Source organism: Gouania willdenowi, chromosome 20 (genome assembly GCF_900634775.1).
Source record: "Gouania willdenowi chromosome 20, fGouWil2.1, whole genome shotgun sequence".
Classification (NCBI taxonomy): Eukaryota; Metazoa; Chordata; class Actinopteri; order Blenniiformes; family Gobiesocidae; genus Gouania; species Gouania willdenowi.
The window spans coordinates 18258385-18276727 of record NC_041063.1 but is presented as its reverse complement, the minus strand read 5'-3'; the positions used below and the strand labels follow the sequence as shown (position 1 = coordinate 18276727).

General features: G+C 40.8%; 2 protein-coding genes across 2 annotated transcripts in view; one reads left to right on the top strand and one right to left on the bottom strand.

The window, feature by feature from the left end:
• slco5a1 (solute carrier organic anion transporter family member 5A1) overlaps positions 1–15881 on the top strand; it is a 40488-nt gene extending 24607 nt beyond the window's left edge. Inside the window, exons 5-10 of the mRNA XM_028434260.1 lie at positions 3683–3847; positions 7017–7215; positions 12047–12206; positions 12332–12579; positions 13012–13076; positions 14050–15881. Of these exons, the coding sequence (XP_028290061.1) occupies positions 3683–3847; positions 7017–7215; positions 12047–12206; positions 12332–12579; positions 13012–13076; positions 14050–14507 (1295 nt within the window). The 3' untranslated portion in view covers positions 14508–15881. The remainder of the gene's footprint in view (positions 1–3682; positions 3848–7016; positions 7216–12046; positions 12207–12331; positions 12580–13011; positions 13077–14049) is intronic.
• A 37-nt stretch (positions 15882–15918) lies between these two features.
• The window catches only part of sulf1 (sulfatase 1), a 31199-nt gene continuing 28774 nt past the window's right edge, over positions 15919–18343 (bottom strand). Inside the window, exons 13-14 of the mRNA XM_028435113.1 lie at positions 18296–18339; positions 15919–17709 (exon numbers count right to left, since the gene is read on the bottom strand). Coding sequence (XP_028290914.1) covers positions 16844–17709; positions 18296–18339 — 910 coding nt within the window. The 3' untranslated portion in view covers positions 15919–16843. The remainder of the gene's footprint in view (positions 17710–18295; positions 18340–18343) is intronic.

Below are 18343 nucleotides of genomic sequence, written 5' to 3'. Positions count from 1 at the left end.
TTTCAGCAACAAAGAATTCAAAGTGATTCACGTATGGCATTAAAACTTGACACAGGCAACAAAATAAAATAAAAACGAATCAATTGCTAAAAAGATAAAATGCAAAACGTCTCAATTAAAATAAAAAAATAAATAACATAAATACAGCATGCATTGCTGTGTTCCGCAATAAGTAAATGGTAAATAGAATGAATATTGTATATTATTATTACCTAATGTTTTTATTTTTTTCAAGTACCAAGTTGTAAAATCCCAAATTTCAACTTTCCTGGAACACAGCATTAAAACTGTGAGTTGAAGACTGTTTGTCCTTTCAAAATAAAATCACTTTGGCCTACTTAAAGCTATTTTGGGACTCACTGTGAACCCATAGGTTGAGAATTCCTGATTGAAAAGTATAAATGCCTCTAGTTTGTTCTAGTAAATTGAGACCTATTAGTTTATAGATGTGCAGATTTTTCAGGTACTAAAAGATCATCTGAAAAGGCCAAAACCAAACTATGAAAATGTTTCCAAGGCCATTTATTCTTATAGTAGATGTTATATTTCCTTAGAGTCTGTGCTCTCCATGTGAAATTCCACTCGCTCAAACCTGTTTTTAGACGTGTGCAGCCTTTAGAAAAACTCACGACTCAGGGCAGACTATGTATTACTGCTATATTCAGTTCAACAAAAAAAATGTTCATGTAGCAGTCAAACAGACTAGAGTCCGGACAATAACCCCAGTGTGGCATTTGTTGCTAGTTGCTGGTCTGAGAGTAGCTGCTGTAGAATATTTCACCATCTGTTACCCACAGAGACGACTCCGGCCCAGCTCTAAGAAATGAAATGATTAGCGTCGCTATTCTTTTCCTTTCTTTGATCAGCGCTAAAGCTGACATATGTGGCTAACATTTCCCCACCTACAACAAAAAAAAAGTGAATTTACAACAAAGGCAGCTATTCCCACCCGGATAGGCTGGCTCACTTCCTAATAACCTCCCTGATAAAGGACATTAATAATCCACTTCACATTCCTCCTGCCTTTTTCCTTTGTTCATTATGGTGGGTTTGTGGATCACATGAGACACCCCTCATGATAACCTTGTGACTGGAAAGCTTTAATTATTGGTCTCATACAGGGTTTAAACCCCTGGGAATCACAGTTTAACTAGATTCACAAAGTGAAAGTATAGAAATTCACTTCTTTTTAATCTTTTTTTTTGTTGTTTTTAATTCATTAAAAAGTAATTCTTGGGGTGGGACCAAGACGGACACTTAATTTGTTAATTATCTCTCTCTTTCTCAAGTACCCCCTGTAGTGTCATTCCGTACCCCCATTTGAAAAACACTGTGCTTAACAACAAAACTCAAAAGAATAGGAAAACGCATGAAGCAGGGTCCAGGTGTCTTTGACGATGAAGTTTACAGCCCTTCAAGGTCTTTTGAACCCAACGCTTGAATAATTTAGAAACTAGAGCAGCTTACACCACAGATCCCCGAGGAATGTGGGAATCCTTATTCTGTCACACTGCCCATGAAATTTTACACCTCAGCACTGCTAGGCCTGTGCAGTCTTTTTCCCTGACCATTGGTGCATCCAAATCCCTGGATAAATTCAACTGAAGTCTGGCCTAAAAACCCCAGTGTTATGATCTAACAGGAAGCAGAAGGAACTGTATATGCTAAACTCACATACAAGCTTTGTGATACCTTGTTTTCACAAACCCCTGAGATGGGATTTAACTGTGTGAAGTGATCGATTGTTTTAAAGTTGACAGAAGTTTTGTTTGCGATGCTGCAGGTAACACAGCCCTGCTCACTGCAGCAGTAGCACTAATTATTTTGGCAGAAGTGCAAAGATAAAGGATCGAAATGTGTTTAATGAACCTTTTGCGTGCACTTCTCACTGCAGGCTACAACTTTGGATGAATGGCTGTTTGGATTTATTCATAGTTGCAAAGTAATTGGAAAACACAAATTCAATTTCATTTGCAGCACTGCCTGAATAATGAATGTCCAACGGTGCAGAGGAAATGTAGCTCTGTGTGTCAGTGGTGTCACGTTTAATCAAAAACCCTCCGATGGCTGTTTTGGTGTCAGTTATCTTTGGTTACCTGCAATTCACAGTTAAGGATTATTCCATTTAAAATCCATAGTGATCAACTACCAATGCTTTTCCTGTCATTATCACGTGGTACAATCTCTCTGCGGGCCAGGGCTGATGCTTTGACTTGCCCAATTTAGCCCACACGCCTCCAGTTTGACACGCGCTATAAAGTTATTAAAACCGCATAAAATTGACTGGATTATTAATATAACCAAACATTACTTGTAAAATTAGCAATATTTGTAACGTTTGTTTATACTTACTTACTTTATACTTACTCAAGTTGACAGCAACAATCCAGCTTGCTTAGATACTACAAGGCTGAGATGCATAGGTTTTTATCACAATGAGGGCCACAAAAATGTGATTTCCTGATCTGAGGGCCACAATATCAATATTAATGTCTGCGTGTAGAATAAGTAACAGCCTTAATACTGAGCCTTAATACAGCGGAAAAAAATACAGGTTTTTGTATATTTTTCCATCATTTTGTGTTTTTTTTTTTTGGGGGGGGGGGTAATTTATCCTGTTTTAGTTGTCATTGTGTGTTTTTGGAATATTTTTGCAGTCATCTTGTGTGTTTTGCAAATAATTTTGGGCATTTTGTCGTTATATTGTCATTCTTTGTATTTTTGTGAACATTTTTCTATCATTTTGTGTGTTTTTCATATTTATTTCTATCATTTGGAGTTTTATTTAATTATTTGTTTTTGTATGTTTTTTTGGAGTTAGTGTGTTTTTGGAGTCATTTTGTCTGTTTTTGTGGCCATCTTGTGTGTTTTGCAAGTAACTTTGTGCCTTTTCATTGTCATATTGTGTTTTTGATGTCGTTTTGTATATATTTTTTTTTTATCATTTTGTTTTTTTTTGTTCGTTTTGCAAGAAATGTATGTGTATTTTTGTTGCTTTTGTGTCATAATGTGTTTTTTTTTTTTTTTTTTTTTTTTTGTTTAGATCTAGTGTATCTTTGCTGTCATTTTGTGTGTTTTGGAGTCATTTTTTTGCTTTTACCTTCGGGGGTCACACAAACGTGTTGCATGTGGCCCCCAGGTCTCCAGTTGTCCATGTCTGCTCTAAGGTCAAAGAGTCAATATAGTCCCTATGACTTCTTGTGCAGACAACAATTGCCTTTTCAATCTACTTCAACCTGCAGTCCCCTAAGAAAACACTGGAGTTCAGCTGAAGCAGTGCTTTGACTTCTGCCCAGTAACAGCAGTGATAGCATGTTGGGGCGATGTGTACGGTTGGCTGTGACCAGTTCATATGGACGCTGCCTGGAAGCCGACAGTGAGGGCATGTTTGCCCTTGCTGTGATAAACCAAGGAGGATTTATAGAAGCTTGGTTTGTAGCTCAGAAGCACATGTTGGCACAGTTGGCAGTAGGATGCTGCTTATGGATTTATGAGTTCATTGAACACGTCACTCTGATGATTTAACTGCTAAAAATGAAGAATTAGCTGAAATAAAGGAAATACGATCCTCATCATCCTGGTGAATACTAACCATAGATTTATTTATATGTGACTCACATCTGACATTACATACTGTTTATATTAATGTTGCTATGTATTCTGTTTCTGTATCTTTTCTTAGATCTCCCTAAAGCAGCTCTGAGGATCCTAAGCAATATGACCTTCCTGTTCGTCAGCCTGTCCTACACTGCAGAGTGCGCCATCGTCACTGCCTTCATCACCTTCATCCCAAAGTTTATTGAGTCCCAGTTTGGTATCCCAGCCTCCAACGCCAGCATATACACAGGTACGCTGGTCTCTCCTAATCATTGTATTTATACAGCTAGTACAAGGAAAGAGAAGTCTGATACCATTTGTGTAGCTCAGAAGTTTGTCAGAAGTAACAAACCCAGTGTGGATGTGATGGAGTCAAAAACAATCTTGCGAACGGTAATTATTGAATGAATTAAATTCTCCCTTTCTTTGATTTCTTTAATTTATTGATATATGAGTGCCGAGTCACTTCCTGATTTTTGCGGGTCTAAGGGAAAATGGCTCTCGTTTTTTCAACAACGTTGCTCAACTTGCCAGCTTTTTTGTTCACTGATACGGAGGCAATCGCAGCATGATTACCCAAACAAATAAACTTGATAATGGGTATAGGTTCTTCTATGAAGAATGTGTCCACAGCTATCAAGGTAAGAAAAGAAGTAGCTTTGCGAACAAACTGTTAGCTACACTAGATGGTATGTAACTACACACTGGTGCTGTATCACATCCTGCAAATGTAGTAATGGTTATATTTGACTAAAATTATCTTATATGACAAATTTATACAATTTACCATGACAAATTTATACAATTTACCATGACAAATTTATACAAATTACCATCTTAGATATTTATCTGTGGGTGGAGGTGACACATAATCGTGGTCCACAGTAGCAGCTTCAGCCTGGCTAGTTTGCTGTGAGAGGACAAGCTGACGTTTCTGAGCACCTCTCAAAGGCAGACGGGCAGGTGCGAAAAAATGATTCCAGGGAAAGAGAGATGCAACAGCTCCACTTTTAAGGCGGCTGATGGTGGATCCGCTGACAAAATCCTCCTGAGTGAAGTGCAGGCTGCATACAAAAGTGCTCCCTGGCTTTATACAGAATTCCGGACCCTCATCCCTCCTAACTGCTTGGTTCTGCTGCCTCCGTTGTTCCGGGTCCATCGGAAAAGCATTGTGAGGCCCATAAGAGCAACCAGGAACAGAACAAAAACAACCACCGAGACAGACATTTCTGTCAGTCTATTAATGCTAAAGCTATAGCCACAGGAAGCTGTTGTGCACCACTTCCGGTTTAAAATGTGGAAGTGTAAAAAAGGTCTATTGTCCTCGGCAACTTTAAGAACTGAAATAGGAGGAAAAAAAACTCATTATTGATTTACACTGAGAGGGCAGCGCTATGACTCATTAAGTTTCTACTGGATTTCATTCAGTCATAAGCTTCAATTACAGCCCTGAGTCACACACACACACACACACACACACACACCCCCGCTAACTGCAGAGACATCCTCATGGTCACATACACACACTTGGAAATACATAAATATGGTATAGTCCAGCGGTTTGCAACCTGTGGTTCTGGAGCCTCATGTGACTCTTGGACTCTCTTGCAATGGCTCCCTATAGCTTTAAAAAATGTTTTTTGTAGCCCTTCAAATACATCAACTTAAAAAAAAATCTCCTTTTTACATAACATTATTCTATATTATTTATCTATAGAGACATTTATACACTGTATTGTCTTTATAGAGAAGGTATTTTTCCGGCTCCGGAAGGACTTTAATCCCGGTGAGATGAGGCAAAATGGCTCCTTTCAGAATAAAGGTTGCAGACCCATGATATAGTCAAGTCTGTTGTGTCGGTCGCTAGTGCTAATAGACAAAGCAGGGCAGCTGTGGCTACAATAGTAACTTACCACCTCTAAGTGTGGAGTGAAAGAATAATGCCTTATTTCTGTAAAGCACTTAGTGTATTTGATAAAGCGCTATATAAAATCCAATGCATTATTATCACTGTAAATGTTACACAAAGATGCGTCATTCTACGTTCGATGCATCTTTGATTCACGGTTAAAATAAAAAACTGAAATAATTGAATGAAAGCTTCCACTAAAATTCAAAATTTGGCTATTTTACAAAAGAATATCACAAATGCCTGATTAGTAGGGGTGTGCATTACCATGAATCTGATGATACAATTCACAATTTGCATTTCATGATTCGATGTATCCTGATACTAAACATTAGAGTATACATCACGATATCAATAATGACAAGTTTCACCTTTACAAGTAAAACTTGCGAGAACAAGTAAATGGTAACTAACTGTAATTCAAGTGCTAATATCAAAAACAAGAGGTATGTTTACTAAACTGTCAAATTATTATTATTTTTTTTTTTCAATGTAACTTTTTGAAAGATTCTGATTGTGTTAAGTTCTTCTTAATTTTTAAACAGAAAAGTAACTACATATATACTGTAAAAGTGCTTAGTGTGTTTTATAAAAAATCAACTGCAATCAACTTCCAAGCTAAACTGCATTGAGCAGTGAGCTTGTTGGGTTTTTTCTTTCTTATTATGAATTTTATATTTTGATAAGCGCATTGAGATGCCTCTGTTGTAATTTGCGCTATACAAATAAAGTTGAATTGAATAGTGAGGTAGTTTAACAAGGTGTGGTTGACTCACACCTGGTGTTTACGTGCTATGCATGTGTTTGCGTAATTAAATGTTAAGTCTTTTTTTTAAAAATCGATTTGGACTTTTTTTTTGGATCGATACGATAATCGTGCGGTGAAATATGACGATATATCGCAGAATTCTTACATTCTTACTAATTAGTGTTGTTCTTCCTGCTGGTGAGGAGATCTTAGAATAGTTTTAAATTGCATAAATTACCACTTTGCTGAGTGTGTGTGTGGACAGCTGTGGGTGAATTGGTTGTGGTATGTTACAGCTCTATTTCTGGAGCAACATCTTAATGAACGTGTAGCAGCAGCAGCAGCAGCTCTTTTTATCACTTTCTCTTTCCTTATTCACTGTTCTGCCTCATTCTTGCTTTACCTTTAGAGTGTGATCGAGCTGAAGCTGAATTAATTTTCTAACACTTCACTACTGACGTCAAGAGTAGCGCTGGAGCATGTATAAGTGTGTGTCTGTGGGATTATGGAGTCTGCTTTTACATGTACATGTTTAATCCACCACAGAAACATGGCCTCACACACAGCTGGATGTTGCAGGTTCTCACTGAGCCTCGGTGCTTCTGTTTCCTTTATTCACTTTTTTCACGTTTCCAAACTATTGAATTCATTCATTAATTGTTTCTTCTTCACATGAAATCAGGATCACGTTGTGTTGACGCATGTGTGAGATCATATTTTCTTCCTCTTACCGACGTGGATCTCCTCCGATGTCCCTCGCAGGTATAATCATCGTCCCCAGTGCAGGTGTGGGCATCGTGCTCGGCGGCTACATCATCAAAAAGCTGAAACTTGGAGCGAGAGAGTCGGCCAAGCTCGCCATGATCTGCAGCGGCGTCTCTCTGCTCTGCTTCTCCACCCTCTTCATAGTGGGATGTGAGAGCATCAACCTGGGAGGCATCAACATCCCCTACACCACCGGGTGAGCACACACACATCCCATTGAATGTATCATCAGGGCCAAGTGGACAGAAATCCTATAAGAATATCCACATTTTTGGGCTCAATCTGATCATCAGGGTTACATGACATGTTTAAACACAGCTGCACCAGAAACGTTGCACAGTTATCTCCATCACCGTCGGTGGGAGAACTTCCAGACAGTAGCAGTTTTTCACAAAATGAAAGCGATATTATTTCTATACAAAATATAATTGCGCTTTGAACTTGTTTCCATTGAAGGTGTTTTTGAGCAGTGAAATCTCACCCTTTCATAGGCCTGATTCTTTCAGATCATTTCAACGCATGCACGAAACGAGCCGACATCCGGTCGGCCTATTTTATGGCAGTTTGTGTATTATTCAAAAGGTTGAAACCCTGCTATTTAAAAATAATTAGAAATTAATGTTTTGAGTGAATTCCAATTTAATTTGTTTTTTATTTTATTTTCTGTTTGGTTTTTGATTGGCAATGTTGTGTATTGTGTTTTGATTTGTTTCTGTATATATCGTCTTGCGTTGGTTTTTCCTTTTTACAATTAAAAACACCACAAAAACATTTACATGTGCTATTAAAATATTTAACGAACTTCGTCTGGTCGGTTTATATTCAAATATCACGTCCCAAGAGCTCTGTCGTAAAGATTGCGAGTGAAGGAAGTGATGTTGTCTTTGGCATGCATTGAAAGGATCAGGCACTCCCACTTAAAACACTCTATATTCCTTTGTTGTTTCACGTCTATTGTGGCAGTAATATTTTTTAATTATAATGGTATGAAATGTCTCCGTTTCTCCTCTTCCGTCCACACGTATTGCACCATGGTTTCTCAGAGAGAAGCGGTCAGGTGACCAGGTACATCACGTTCTGTGACGTATAAATGTGGAAAAAGTGTTTCCATTGTGCTTTGGTAATACATTTCAATATCGAATCGTCTGGGAAAACCTCCTCATGAATGCGTGGAAACTTTTTTGTGATATTTGAGTGGGTTTTTTCCCAAAATTCAAGTGTTTCCATTGCCAGTTTTTTTTTGCGCATTTCAGAGAGTAATGGAGTAATGGAAACCCAGCTAGTGTTAGGCAGTTTAGTTTATCCTACGTTGGGTCACTAACCAGTGATAAATCAGCAGGAATTGCTGCATCAATCAGTGCATTGCTGGGTAAAAAAGTAAACCGAGAAAATCCTCCAATGCTAAGCGCATAAGTACAGCATGCCCATTAACTGGATTAGCATGTAGTTTGTATTAATCTCAGATAACGTAAGGGATTATGAACTTTACAAACTGAAATCAGCCTGTGGCATTGCATGTATGACACTGGCCCCTTTTTTGGCGACATCACAGGCCTTTGAGTCTGATTTAAATCTTCTTTGTTGTGTCAAGCAGTTAGCCTGTTAGCATTGTTTAAAAGTTAGCACTTCTTAAAATAATAAATGGTTTGTTCTGGTCTAAATCGTTTGACCCCAGTCACTTTTGTATGTTAGATACCACAGATTCCTTTGTTTCCTGCTCACTTTAAGCCAGTCGTGCTTATGTCAGCGTTAGCCTGAGTTCTGCACACACACACACACACCTTTAAGTGTGAGTGATCAATTAGCGACTGTAGCATCTGCTGCTGTGGCTCCAGCTTCACTTTAGCACCTCTATTTCTGACACCACAACAGCAGAGTTGACAGTCAGCCGATGTGTCAGCCCAGCGGGCAGAAGATATCGACTCGAGCGGACGTTTGGTGGCACACATGCACAGATGCCAGTGACCTTGTGAGAGCTCTGGGTTTATTGATGAACATTTATTTATGAACACAGCTTTTATGTCAATCCAGCAACAATCCAGAGTGTTTAAAGTTGGCACTGAGGTACAGGAAGCTGATCCTTTGCTAGAGAGACTTAGGGTGCTTTCACACACATTGTCCGCTGGACTCGGTGCGATTCAGACGGTGAATCTGCAACATTGTTGCATTTTAATTTGGTCCATTCCGCTTTCACACATTCTGTTTGCCAAGAGCACCAAACTTTCTGAGCAACGTCACGCGGGCGAAATGGTCTGTCGACAGAATACTTCAGCCTCCAATGCCGTGACGATGTGCCGCTGCCCTGTCACTGCTGACAGTCACGTCATATATTTGATCTCTTTTCCTATGTTTTCCAAAGGAAATCCTAAAACAATCCCCGCAGAAAAGTCGCGCTACATAAACAGAGATGACTTTGCTCCGTCTCCATTTGTCAGCGCTCAGAGCCGTCATATCACCGATAACTTACCGGTAAGGATATGTGAAGATATGAGAATATATACGCAGATAAAACAGAGCAGTCAAATGTGCAGCCATCGCTGATCATGTGAACAGTTTGGGAAAAAAGGGATGAGTGAAATAAATGAATGATGTGGGAAAAATTTGAACGGGAGTGAGGAAATGACAAAGCCACTCGGAAAAGGGATGGATGCATGGACGGACAATATTTGTGTGTGTTGCTGCAGGAGCACTGGGTTGTGAGTGTGTGCTCGTGCCTGTTACCGTGACAGCAGGCACGCAGCAGCAGCAGCAGAGGCACAGCAGCTGCTGCGCTGTCACTGATGGAGTTGCTCCGTTACAATTGCGTTTCAATGTAAACTCCTATATTTGGTCCTGGTTGCTTTCGCACATGGTTAAAAACCGCCCCATGCTTCGCTTGAGCCAAACCGAGACCTACATTTTTCAGAGGAGAAGAGTTTGTTTGTTTGCTCCGCACCAGAGTTCCAGTGAATTTTCACATATCACAAAAAGTGATCAGAGTATCCAAGGAAATGAAGCATGGTGCGGAGCAAAGAGGCATGTGTGAAAGCACCCTCAGTTTGTGTCTGTGCTGCTCCTCTTTATGAACTGTTAGCATGTAGCACACGTGTGAGGAATGTTCAGCCTGTGGCGTCTAGACGAGGATCTCCTCTGCTGACAGGTCGCTGACTCAGGAAAAAGAAAAGGACACGACCAACAGGCCTGAGAAGTTACGTAATAATCTGAAGTATTTGCTCGTGCTGTTTGCTACAGAGTTAATGCTCCATTAAAATGTGAAAATATTAAACCTCAGTGACTACACTGTTCTGTGTCTGGGCTCCTTTTTTAGTGTGTGGAGATATTAGCAGTAACCTGAAGATAGAAAAAGAAAGTGTTTCCTCCTCCGTTTGCTGCTGAAAGCTGAATGATTGACAGAATAAAGTCAAGCTTCCATCAGAAGGTATCAGTAGTAAATGATAGCAGTGGTTCCAAGGAGCAGGCTTACATTTGGGAAATACTGTAAATATAGAGTTCTGCTCTTTAAATCTTTACCTGTGAAAGTTTGGTACGTCATCATCATGACGCTAAATGAGTCAGCACTTATTTTTACAACTTTCTCACATGCACAGAACTAAATATATTCTGAATAATTGCTAACTCTGGTAAAATGCTAATTGTTTTCTAGTAAGTGATTGTTGAACAGATTGAGTTTCCTGTTGATGTTTGACTAATTGTTTGTTGCTTTATGTCAGTGGTTCCCAAACAGGGGTACGCCTACCCCTAGGGGGTACAGGAGCAAATTAATTTAAAAATAATCAAGGAATGTTCATTTTTAGGCTCTTATTTGGACAAATTCACAACAAACTAACAGATTTATTGCTCAATTAAATACTAGATTTTCTTGTAATTTATTGAAACAGGAGGATTTTATGCTGTAACACTTTTGACAATTGGAGACAATTATTCGCTACATTTTCCATAGGAGTATTACTAGTTGCATTGGTAGGTTTTTTATGAATTCTACTTTAAATTTCACTAATAGTTTAGAATTTGTAGATAATGTAAACACAGTTAAGAGTTTAGGACAGCCCACTGTTCCACAAATTATAAAGCATATGAAATTATTGAGAGGGTTCTTATGATGAGAAGAGGGGGAACTAAGGCTGCTCGATTATAGAATAAAACAATAATCATGATTATTTCAGTCATAATTGAAATCACGATTATTCAAATGATTCCTTTCTGACCAAAAAGTTACTTATTTTTTGTACAAATCATTGTAGAATATATTCTTTACACATAAATAAAATCCTTCAAACACTAAAATCAAGTACAGTGTGTTCACTTTGGCTGATGTGTCTTTGCTTGAGGTCTTCATCATCAAACCCATGTATAAGAGAATTTGACTTGCTACTTGTTTACCAAGCGTTTTCACTGTTTCAAGACCGCGAGCGGCAACTTTCCTCATGTTGGCCTGCAGGCTATGCTAGCTTTAGCTTTGAGAGCGGCGGGGCTTGCATGCGTGCGCATTAAACAACTCAGTTAGTATTGATTATCGTTTTCTCTCGTGTGTGTCAATCTTTATTCTTTGTAGATATCCTAAATCGTGAAGGTTTGTTTTATTTAGCAAATAAAACATGTATAATTAAAGAAAAAATTGATATATGAGAAAAATCTTTACAAAAATAACAATCGAGGAAAAATGTTTGTCTTTTGTAATCGTTGAGTGAGTGTAATAATCATCAAAATCATAATTGAAGTTTGATTAATTGCACAGCCTCATTGAGAACCACTGCTTTATGTGAAACTTGATGGAATAATATCGTTCTTGACTTTATTATGGAAAAAGAAGCAACAAACTGATTCTCTTTGATTAAGCGTGCGTGTGTGTGCCTCTCCGTGATTGTTGTGATTTTACGAGGCGTCCCCGTCGTCGCTGTGCAGAGCACAGATCCCAAAGCTCAGAGCAGCCGTTCCCACGCTGTGGAAAACTCCATTCATTGACATTTTCTTTTTAGGAGAACTGCAGTGATGATAAATGTGCATCCTCTTTGTTTGTGTGTCCACAGTCCCACCCTGACCATGGCTCACAGGAACCTGACAGGAAGCTGCAACGTGAACTGTGGCTGTAGAATCCATGAGTACGCTCCTGTCTGCGGCTCAGACGGCATCACCTACTTTAACCCGTGTCTGGCTGGGTGTTGCGGCGTGGGCAACGACAGCACCGGGGTGAGCGCCAGCAGCAGGAAGTGATCACGTCAGATTAGAAACTCTAACAACAGATGTTTAGATTCTCACCGTTCGTTTCTGCTCAACTTTTATGAGAGCTTCCTGCTGTGTCCGTGCCTCCACAGATCAGGAACTACACAGACTGCGGCTGCGTGCAGAGCAGACAGGTCATCACTCCGTCCACGGGCGGCGGCGGGCAGGTCAACCAGCTGCAGCTCGTCATCGTTAAAACCTACCTGAACGAGAACGGATTCGCAGTGTCGGGGAAATGCGACCGCACCTGCAACACGCTCATCCCTTTCCTCATCTTCCTCTTCATCGTCACCCTCATCACCGCCTGTGCCCAGCCCTCTGCCATCATCGTCACACTCAGGTGAGGAAACTTTGGTGACACTTCACTTAAGTTTAATACATAAGGCTGACATTACACTCACTGTCGGTAATACTTTATAATAATAATTCATTTTATTTATGTGCTTTTCAAAAACTTAGACACTTTACAGTTAAAACAATTACACATGAGTCAAGTTTTCTAAATATAAGTTTTTTTTTCAGATAAATTTTTAGTTTGAATAAAATAGTTTAAATGAAAAATGTAAGCTACCTTCTAACTTATGATTTTTCTGTATTAGTTTCTTTTTTGACTCGTGTGTAATTGTTTTAACTGTAAAATGTCTTTGAATTTTTGAAAAACCGCTTATGATTAAAATGAATTATTATTATTATTATGAAGTGTTACCAAAACTTTTTCTAACCTCTTTCAAATGATATTTTTCCCCATGCAAACTTTCTGTTGTCGTCTTAGATCTGTGGATGAACAGGAAAGGCCTTTTGCTCTTGGGATGCAGTTTGTCCTGCTCCGAACTCTCGGTAAGTTTCCATTTGTCCAGTGACCATATTGTGGTTTTTTTTGTTCTTTTGCACACAAAAGCAACAAAAATGTCCAAAAACATCCATTGGGGTTTGTGACTGTGTAAATATAACAGATGTTCACTGACGAGCAACACTGTTTATAAAGGGTCTAGATCATATTTGTCAAACTCAAGGCCCGGGGGCCATATCCTGCCCGTTAGAACATCCAACTCAGCCCACAGGAGGGAAAAAGTAAAAAATAATTACAGCTGAAACATAAACCATTGTGTGAATTACCAAATGTTTCAGATGAAGTTATATCAGCCCCAACAAATACACACATTTGAATGACTCACTGTTTTCCAATGCTAAATGCAAATTGTTGAATGCTGCAATTTTTCTCCAAATATTTAACAAAATGTTACCAAATTAAGTTGAAATTAGTCACAAATTAAGGAAATGTAAATGCAGATTGTGCAGGGACAGATATGTCAATTATTACTTGGATATTGTCAGTGCTTTACATACTTTGTCATTTATACCTAGAAGTGCAAACTAAGGCAGGTTAGTGTTAAATGTATTCATTTTCTTCACCTTTAGGCCCAAGTTGTGGCCCACTTTAAATCAAACTGCTGCGTATTTGGCCTTTAAACTTAAATAAGTTTGACGCCACAGGTGTAGATGTAAATATAGCAGTACGGTGCCACCAGGTGGAAGGACAGCAGTACTACAGCATGTCGAAGCCTGAGCAGCCTATGAGGGATTAAATATTGTTGTTGGTTTCTGGGTTTTTGTGCAGACTAAAGATTAGAGCTGAAATGATTGTTTACAGGACAGTTACACATGTTTTGTGAACAATAATGTGCAGGTTAAAGCTGCAGTACTGATTTTATTTCCTGGTGTTTCCTCTCTTCTTTCTCTCTGAACTGATGTATTTCTGCCAATAATCAATGATTCAAAGGTTAATGAATCTCCTTCCTGTTGTTCCCAGCCTACATCCCCACCCCCATCTACTTTGGCGCTGTGATTGACACCACATGCATGCTCTGGCAGCAGGACTGCGGCGTGCACGGTTCGTGCTGGGAGTACGACGTCACCTCATTCCGCTTTGTCTACTTTGGCCTGGCCGCTAGCCTGAAGTTCGTTGGCTTCATCTTCATCTTCCTCACCTGGTACTCCATCAAGCACAAGGAGGCGCAGGTGGAGCTGTGGCGGCAGCGACTGGCGCCGCTCGGCACCGTCAGCGACCTCATCTGTCACGTGGGGGGCCACAAGAGCCACGCTCGCACTCGCTCCTGCCCCGTGTTCATCCCGCCTCGCCCCGACCCACCCGCGTCCCTGCTGCTCAATCGGGGTCACAGCAGCCTTAGTTGCCCGGGCAATGCCCTAAAAGCAATAACTCCTCCCATCCTGCTGCCGCATCACCACAGAGGCTCCGCCCATGTCTGAGAGTGGGCGCGCTGCCTTCTGCAGGATGATGTGATGTGCCTTCCTGTGGGACGGCCCTTAAAGGGTTAAAGGGCTGCTCGGTGTGGCAACAGGAGAAAGGTATCCATGGCAACACGTGCTTTGGAGCCCAGACAGATACGGTGCTACTGTTGATCCTTCCAGCAGGTCATCATTCACCCACAAAGCACAACAGACGTTAGAACCTGTACTATGCAACAGCTCATGTACAGCAGCGACCTGCTTCACTCCTCCAGTATTTCAGCCATTCCTCCAGAGTCTAAGGTAAACAAAGTACCGTAAGTAGGGCTTTATTTGGTCTCTCCTCATCATCATGACAGTGCCTCTCAGTAAACACAGCTAGTCATCAGGGTAAACTGCTAGCTGCTAAACAAAAATGAAACAAGCCAGTGTGTGGAGTGAAGAGGATCTTTGTGGTTTTATTTCAATGACATGTAGCTAAAATCCACCAGTGGTTTAATGTGAAGTCAGTGTTTTTTTTTTTTATCAGCCATTATGAAATGTCTCATTTCTGCTGAAGCTACTGTGAGTCCTACACATGTGAAAGTTCTAATCTATTGATCTCCAACGTCAATCCTTCAGTAAAGTCTGCTGCATTTCCTGGTTACTACCACGTGTACATAATAGTGAAAAAACAACTGAGCCCTAAAATCTAGAGTGATATGAGGCCATCTAGTGGACAGGCAGAGAAATGTAAATGTTGCTGATCCAAGTGAAAAGTGTTAAGACTGCTGACAGGAAATGTTCCCAGTGTGGAAACTATATACTAAAGCAGTGGAGGAGGAAGTTTGGTGCACACCTTGGCATCAAATTTGCGTTAAAAACCAAATTTTAGGTTTTTGAGGGAGGCTAACAGACAAGTATTAAAATATTTCCTGTATTTTATATCCTGACAGTATCAGTTTTTAGCTTTGAAATGTTTAATGCAGTGAATATAAACATTCATCCACAGGCTCCTGCCAGCTGAAGATGATCATAAAGCACCGGCAGTGACTTAGCATTCTGACTTAGTTACCTCAAAGACATTATTGTAAATGATCAATGTGTAAATATTGACAAATTAAGCATATTATAGAGCTCTCATGTAGTTAGGTGATTATTTATGAACTAACCCATGATACGAACAAAAAAAAAAACTATAGGTGGGTTTGTATGGAGGTACCTGAGCAGTATCATGTACACAGGGAAATGCAAGTTCATGTGTTGATTAAAGGAGACAGTCTTGAACTGTGTTTAAAGTGACAGTGACGAAAGTTGAGCATTTCATTGCTTTGCGTTCCCATCAATGTTTGTGAACTCTTGGTTTACAAATTCCTTGAATACTTGATATTTGTCATTAAAAACAAACAAAACCTGGACATTTGTTGACATGAGTTATTCAAAGACACAAAGCTGGACAACAGGTTTATTTCATCATGGCTTTTCCTCAAACCAAAGTTGAATGGACACTGAACACATCCTCATTTTTTTTTTTTAAAGTGGAACATCTGTAGCTTTATGAGATTTCTGCAGTCTTTATCACTACTGTGGGTCCTCATACGCAGGTGCAGTAGAAACAAATTATTTGGCCATGTGCAAAATTAAAGGCTGGATTATCAAAGCACTACATCAGACAACATAATATACAACGATTCTGCAAAAAGTTACACATTTTCCTGTCCCTTTGACTCTGTCAGCCCCTTCTTATGATTAGTAAGCTTGAAAAAAATGAATGCTGTGTAGTTGTAATAAACATGCAACTCTGCAAAGTGGGAGCTTGTGCAGTGTTGCGGATAATAACCAAATAACAGCTCGGTGGGACAAAACAACCACAATTGTCGAACCCAAATGTCTAGTTTTGTGTAACTTTTCTTAGAATGGATCATTTCAAGTTTAAAAAGTATTCAGAAGTAACCATAGTAACACGTTTCCTAGCCCACACGGTGACGTGGAGCAGTTCAAAAAGTGCATTTAGGAACAGTTGAGCCTTCTGTGGCAGCGTGTCTGGGTTAAAGGGTCACAACGATCAGATGCTGAGGTGGTTTCACCACTCACTCACTTTACTTATTTATTTTACAACATGGAATTAATCACTCATAATCCCAACACTTAAGTTTAGCTGCATTAAGGCATTTTCTTTCTAAATATATAGATTTTTTAAAAAGAAAATTAAAACATAACACTGTTTACTAATAAAACGCAGGCACCAGTAAAAAAATAAACCCATTTTAAAACTCATCGTACGTCTCTGACTGGCTGAGGCTTCACTCCCCATCGCTGTCTGCGTCACTATGGCAACCAGTGGGTTGTCGGGCAGCTGGGGGGAGGAATTGACTGTTTCAGAGGGTCTGATTGAAGGGTTGCGGCAGAAAGCCGCTGCCCTCGTAGTCCAATGGCAGGGGCAGTCCCAGTCTGGGGCTGTGGGGGCTTCTGGTGGTGGAGCTACTGGTGTCACTGGTGGGTGTGTTTGGGTGGAGGGTCTGTATCTGTGTCTGAGAGGACAACGGTAGGTAAACCTGGGCCTGGAAGATGTCCTCTTCGTCCTGGGGGTCCAGCTGCTGACTGAGGCTCTGAGGGCGGGGGTCCGACTGCAGGCTGTTGTGATCACGTAGGACAAGGTCGTGTCGCGTCTCCAGCTCTGTCAGCCCGTTCCCACTGAACGTTTCCCCCTCCATCTCCTCCAGCTGCTGCACCCACTGGAACGTCCTGGCCCTGCTGAAACCTGAGGATGCAGACGGCCCCGCCCTGTTTCCAGGAAGCTCGTTTACAGGTTCTAATGTGCCTTCCTTTGTGGTTCCGAGTGTGGTTGAAGCTAATGAAGAAGTGTGGGTGGGGGCGAGGGTGAGGGTGTGAGTCTCTGAGGCCAGGCTCAGCCAGACGTCGCTGTTAGAAGTCAAATCTTCTCCACTTCCGTCGTCTTCTTCGGTGTCTCCGCCCCCCCCGGCCCCGGAGCCCAGCTCTGGCAGGGTGGAGTCGTCGAGTGTTTTGGTCAGGTTGGATTTGTTGAGGACGAGTCGCAGTGCAAACATTTTATCTACATCCTTCTGGAAGTTGGCCCAGTCGTCTGGGCTGGGGCTGTAGTCGGGCCTACATTCATACAGGCTTTCGTTAATGCTATACAAATCCTCCAGTTCCTGCCAGTTCATCTCCTCGTCCGTCAAGTTGGGCAGCTTAACCCTGTCGTCCGTTCCAGACGGGCTGAGTGCTGCCAGGAGAGAGAGACAGAGCAGTCAGAACCCAGAACTCCCACTGCATTAAGACAACATGCAGACAGAACCAGAACAGCCAACATGACACACGAACACACTCACACTGAGCACAAGCCACAAGTATAGCAATCACATGCTGCCACTTCGCTGATTCACATTTTATATTTAAAAAGAAAAACTGTTTTAAGGTGAAATCCATTAGATTAGACTAAGGGCACAGGTAACACCAGGCCTGTTCTGGATCAGAATACAAAGTCAACATATCCTGTAATAAAAGAACTGGAACAGCAGAGCAAACCAAACGACGATCAACAAAACAAGAAGCAGCTGAGAGTGAAGAGAAAATGAGCCGCGTTGTGAATGTTTCCCCAGAGAGAAATAAAAGCCGTCAGTGACAGACAAGAGTAGCAGCAAAAGCCTGAGTCAGCAAATCAGCTTTGGCTCAGTTTGATGTCTGCAAAAAAATAAAACAGGAACAACTAAGGAAAAGAAGCTCCAGTGCATCTTAGCGTTGGGTTTCCCTGTGGGCCTTTAGCTGTGATGCTAACGCTAACAGGACACACAGTGAGGTGAGGGACTCACAGGAAGGACAGGCTCGCTCTCCTCTTTGACCACTTTCGATGCTGCTGC